This window comes from Bison bison, unplaced genomic scaffold (assembly GCF_000754665.1).
Source record: "Bison bison bison isolate TAMUID 2011002044 unplaced genomic scaffold, Bison_UMD1.0 scf7180017864177, whole genome shotgun sequence".
In the NCBI taxonomy this organism is placed as follows: domain Eukaryota; kingdom Metazoa; phylum Chordata; class Mammalia; order Artiodactyla; family Bovidae; genus Bison; species Bison bison.
The window spans coordinates 723,718-729,477 of record NW_011494749.1 but is presented as its reverse complement, the minus strand read 5'-3'; the positions used below and the strand labels follow the sequence as shown (position 1 = coordinate 729,477).

The following is a 5,760-nucleotide window of genomic DNA, read 5'->3' as shown; positions in this document are numbered from 1 at the left end:
GGAGTAAAGGCACTTCTCTGATTTGGAGATGGAATATTTGGGGCAAGGCAAGGGATGCACCCATGAGTTTAGAGCATATAAAACATCAGTACTTTCATTTCAATCCCCAAAGCCCAGCTCCATTTGCAGAATGATCTGTTGGATCTACATGGGTTAAATATGCGATATGTTAAAACTCATACTTAGTTCCTTAGGAGTGCTGGTCAGAAGATAGGATTTCCACCCCACTCCCACCTGTTTCTTCAGCAGCATTTTGAGGCATCTAGATAAATGAATGTCTTTTTCTTTGCAGTTTCAAGTATATCCTGTTCAGATCAACAATTCCAAATGTAAATTTTTGAGACAGACATTTCTTGAATACTTTTAATAATTGATCAAGAAGATAAGCTAGTATTTTTGGTTGACTTGAGCTGAGTAAATAAATATTAGGGGCTTTGGTGAATACTTGCTTACTCCATAATTTTAAAAACTTTTATTTATAATTCTGTAAATGACAAGATTTTTAAAATTTATCTTGTTCCTGAAGGATTTTTGTTATTTCCCCAAGAACCTTAACATTATATTTCAGAATTCTTTGGTATAACTTCAGTTATTCCAATCTTTTTAAACTCAGAAGGTGGAAAAATTGCTTTTCAGTGACTAAATCATGAAAAAATTCCTGGAATCTTCTTGTTTCCAGTCCCATGCAGTCCTTCATTAAGTTTCCTTTTTGAGTAAAAAATTCATGGCCATAGTCCAAAGTTAATGTGTGTCCAAAAGGATAAGAGGACCAAAGAGTGATTTATAATTAAATTCTAAACTCAGAGCTGCAGAAGCTTAAAACAGAAAGCTTCAGTCCATTTGGTTTGATTGCACTAATTGAAAATTTTCAGTCTGTAGACATGCTTGTCTTCAAAAAATACCCAATGTGAAAAACATTATGAATCTCCATTTTCTGCTTCCCTTCTAGATTTGTGACATTATCTCCAAATGGGAACAGGCTTCTAAAGAACAGCAGCCTGGAAAATGGGAAGGTACGAGAACTGTTCGTCTCACTTATAAAAACAGGTGTGTAATACCGTCGCCAAGTGCCAAAGTAAGAGTATACACTTATTTTCAAACCATGCACCTAAAATTTAGTTTCCTGTCTAATAGCCTTAAAAGTTATATTTATTTATATGTTTTCCTAAAATGGTAGCTCTATTTCTGTAGGAAGAAACTGTCACCTAAAATTTTGTCTCTAATTGTATTCTTTTAATATCATGAATAATTATATTTTATAAAAATATGTATTTGGACAAAGATTAGAAGAAAACTATAAGGAAAAAAGTAGTTGCTCTCTTAGGGTAGTTGATAAAGTTTGTCACTTTCAAAATTTCCTTTAACACTAATATTACATTTTTTCCGTAAGACTGAATATTCAAATATCCTACTGCAGATCTGTAATAAGAGTCGTTTGTTTACCCAAGTCTTTTAGAAGTGGTATGTTCATATTCATTCATTCTTGTTCTTTCATATTCTCTCTTCCTCTGTATTTATTGAGCTTCATCTATAAGCACTTAGCTGGATGCTTTTGATGAAATGATAATACAAACACACACACAATCCATGATCTTTGGGAATTTACAGGCTAGTGAGGAAGATGGTTGTTAATTTTTCTCTGAAAGAAAAGCACATGGCTGTGTGAGAGCACTTAACAAGGATCCTGTCCTAGACTGGAGACTTTGGGAGGCTCTTTGAGGAAGTGATGCTTAGGTCAAGGCCAGAAGGAGGCTGAGAGTGAAAGCATTGAAACGGGTGGAAAAGGATGTACAAAGCCTGTGGAGGGAGGCTAAGCAGTGTTTCAGGAACTGGGAAAGAGCTGGTAGGACTGGAGCACGTACTTTCTCAACAAATAAAACTTACTTTAGTATTTATTATTTATTTTTGGCTGTGCCAGGTCTTTGTTGCTCTGCAAGGACTTTCTCTAGTTGCAGCAAGCAGGGGCCATCCTCTAGTTGCGATACACGGGTTTCTCATTGTGATGGCTTCTCTTGCTGCAGAGCACAGGCTCTAGTCCTGGAGGAACCTGTTCCCACTCTGGCCCTTTGGTGACTGGCACGAAACAACAGCTGGAAGTTATGGACCTTCTAGATGGTTGTTTTAGTTCTGTGGTCGCTGGGAGCAGTGATTCTCAAAGTGTGGGTCCCAGATCTGCAGCTTCAGTATCACATGGAAACACATCGAAATGCCCATTATTTGGTCCCACTTCAGACCTATTGAATTAGAATCTCTGGGGAAAAGGCCCTGGAGTCTGTGTTTTAACAATTCTCCAGGTGATTCTTACTCATGCTAAGTTTGGAGAAGCACTGATCCAGAGGTCCATGTTGCTGCCTGTATCTTTTGTGGAAGGAAGCCAGCTCCTGGACCTGACCTGCTTGGTTTTTTTATGTATTTAGAAGAGGTTCAGGAATTCTCATTTGTTTTTGTTGGCACTAAATGGAATTAAGTCCATGTCTAAGACTATTGCTAATAATGCATATCTTACGAATGCTGAATACATACTGATTTTGACTATGATGGCCACAGTTGGAACCAAAATGAAATGGATGAAGTGGAGAAAAGTGGTCTGAAAGAGACATAAGAATAATGTGCCAGCTCTAGCAAACTCTACCAGGAAGGACAAAAGCAGTCATGAATAACACATTGCCTTTTTAACAACAACAACAAAAAAACAATTTCATGACAATATCTTTGACATCAGAAGAAAAGCAACTCAACTATAAGGTTTAATTTTTAACAGGAATCTGAAATGGCTGGGTAGCCACAGCTAGAGTAAGTACTGTTTCTAAATGTGATCATGCTTTGCATATGTGTGTAAATAGCTTAGGAAATGAGCCCTAATGCCCAGTGACACAGTTAGGAGGGGAACTGGCTGTGACCTACCACACAGCTACAGACTTGATTCCTCGTCTGTCAAGCAGCACAGTGATAAGCAAAACTAAAGCACCACCTCTCTTTATCATGGAATTTTTATTTATGTTTAGTAATTTATAGAATTTTAATTATTTAGATTAGAGGTTAAAGATCTAATTAATAGGTTTTGAACTTGTTCTCATTTGGAAAACTCTTTGGTAATAAAACTATTTGGTAATGTTTAAATTCTGTTCATATTTATTAATAAAACACTTATTTAATTTGGTCTCTTACTGTCTATTTGAAATTCTAAAATCAAGGCATGTTTTTAACAAAACTAAGCTGGCAAGGGTCTTTCCCTAAAGAGAACAGCTCTTCTTTCTCCCCTCTTTGAAACAAAAGTTTATTATCAATAATTCTGTGTTATCATTTTCTGGAGCATAGTTTAAGGTTCCCATCTCTGCCACCTTTAGTGCACTGTGAGAGCATGTATATTGAATCCTAAACCAAGAAGCCTCTTGACAGGTCATCTAGTTTATCCCGTTTCTTCCAGCTGTGTTCACACCAAAAAAAAAAAAGCTTCCTGTTTGAAGAGACTTTTGTGAGTCTAAAGACCTCTAGAGAAGAATCATCATCATAGTAGTAGTAATAATAATGACCACCAATATTTATTGAGCACTTAACCATATACCAGGCCCTGTGCTGAGCTCTTTATGTGCATCATCTCATTTAATCCTAACAGCACCTCTCAGTAAGTATTATCATCCTCTCCATCTTATGTTTCAGAGGAAACTGAAGCTTTAGAGAGTTACACCATTTACCCAAGGCTACAGAAGGGTTTTTCAAGGTTTTTCTGGCAAATAATTTCCATATTTTTCAATTCTCACCACCATTCATTTATCCATTCATGCCATAAACATCTGTCCAGTGTCTGCCAGTACCAGGTCTTATTGAAGCCCTAGAGATTCAAAGGTGAATAGATGTTTCCTGCCTCCTAGAGTCTTAGAGCTCATGTAAGACATGAATTCTTAGTAATGTGACTAATGCCATGGCAGTCACACTCTAGCGGAGCAGTAAAGAACATGGCCTCTGCAGAGAAACTGCTGGATTGGCATCCTGGCTCCCCCACTCGCTCTGTGGCCATGAGCAAGTCACTCACCGTCTCTGGGCCTCAGGTCCCCTAGACATGAAATGGAGATGAAAACAGTACCTGCTTAGGGTCACCTGAAGGACTAAATGTTAGCAGATGTAAAGCAGTTGGATCAGGGCCTGCTTACACAGTAGATGCCCCAATGATATTTGCTCTTACTGTGAATATAACATGTTTGTGTGCAAGATGTTGTGGGAGCAGAGAGGAAGGCTTCACAGAATGATGACTCCTGAGCACAGGAGCGGCCATAGAGGCCGGAGGAGAACAGGGAAGGCGGGACCGGTCACAATTGCAGGTTTTGTAGTGTTATCAGCAGGCCATGGTGGACAGAGGAGTGAAGGAAGGTGAAGGGAGAGTGAAGGCAGGCTGCTTCCTCAATAGGCTTACGTGGTGATGAGAAAGGCAATAGGAAATACATGCTCTGAGGACTGAAATCGAGCTGGCTGGAGGCTAGCTAAAGGGTTACCGAGCAGTACCGGGAGAGCCCTGCCCCATTTGGAGTGGTGTGTGTTTGCTTATACTGGTCCACACAGTGATGTGGTTCCCATTACACGGTATTGTTTCCTCGACGTCAAGTGAGGACATTTGGGAATGCCCCTGCCGGGCAGTGTGTGCCCTCCTGCTGTGACAGAAGCCCCACTTCTCTGCTTCCGACCCCCTCAGGGTTGGGGAGCAGTTGGAAGCTAGTCATATTGGGACAGACTTAGATCGTGGTCCCTGAGGCCTTTCCTATTCAAGATCTGTGGATTTGATTTTCTGACTTCTTTATCATTTTGGGGACTCGTTAGTTCCTCTTCACATTCTCTACAAATCCCGGTATAGTTGTTGGAGCCCAAACTGTTCCATTAGGCGCTTGAGCCTATGATTCCTACAAGTTGTGTTCCTATATGTGTGTCTGGAATTGTTTTTCTCTTCTGTGCCCATAGTGCTTCATCTTCCCTTCCCAGGTGCTGTCTTACTGGCATGCCAGAAATGATAGAAGCACTTTAGCTCTTCTTGTCTGTAGCCATTTGAACATTTGGTTCTTTTCTCCCTCCTATTGTATTACCAATTCAAACTTTTACCAAGAACCTTCCAGTGGCTCAGTTCAGTTCAGTTCACTGGCTCAGTCGTGTCTGACTCTTTGCAACCCCATGAATCTCAGCACGCTAGGCCTCCCTGTCCATCACCAACTCCCAGAGTTTACCCAAACTCATGTCCATCGAGTCAGTGATGCCATCCAGCCATCTCATCCTCTGTTGTCCCCTTCTCCTCCTGCCCCCAATCCCTCCCAGCATCAGGGTCTTTTCCAATGAGTCACCTCTTCGCAAGAGGTGGCCAGAGTACTGGAGTTTCAGCTTCAGCATCAGTTCTTCCAATGAACACCCAGGACTAATCTCCTTTAAGATGGATTGGTTGGATCTCCTTGCAGTCCAAGGGACTCTCAAGAGTCTTCCAACACCACAGTTCAAAAGCATCAATTCTTCGGCACTCAGCTTTCTTCACAGTCCAACTCACATCCATACATGACCACTGAGAAAACCATAGCCTTGACTAGATGGACCTTTGTTGGCAAAGCAATGTCTCTGCTTTTTAATATACCATCTAGGTTGGTCATAACTTTCCTTCCGAGGAGTAAGCGTCTTTTAATTTCATGGCTGCAGTCACCATCTGCAGTGATTTTGGAGCCCCCCAAAATAAAGTCTGACACTGTTTCCACTGTTTCCCCATCTATTTCCCATGAAGTGATGGGACCA

The 5,760-nt window shown here is 40.6% G+C and overlaps 1 protein-coding gene across 1 annotated transcript in view; it reads left to right on the top strand.

Moving 5' to 3' along the window:
* PLEKHH2 (pleckstrin homology domain containing, family H (with MyTH4 domain) member 2) overlaps positions 1-5,760 on the top strand; it is a 107,013-nt gene that overhangs the window by 80,825 nt on the left and 20,428 nt on the right. Inside the window, exon 23 of the mRNA XM_010842318.1 lies at positions 950-1,047. Within this exon, the coding sequence (XP_010840620.1) occupies positions 950-1,047 (98 nt within the window). The remainder of the gene's footprint in view (positions 1-949; positions 1,048-5,760) is intronic.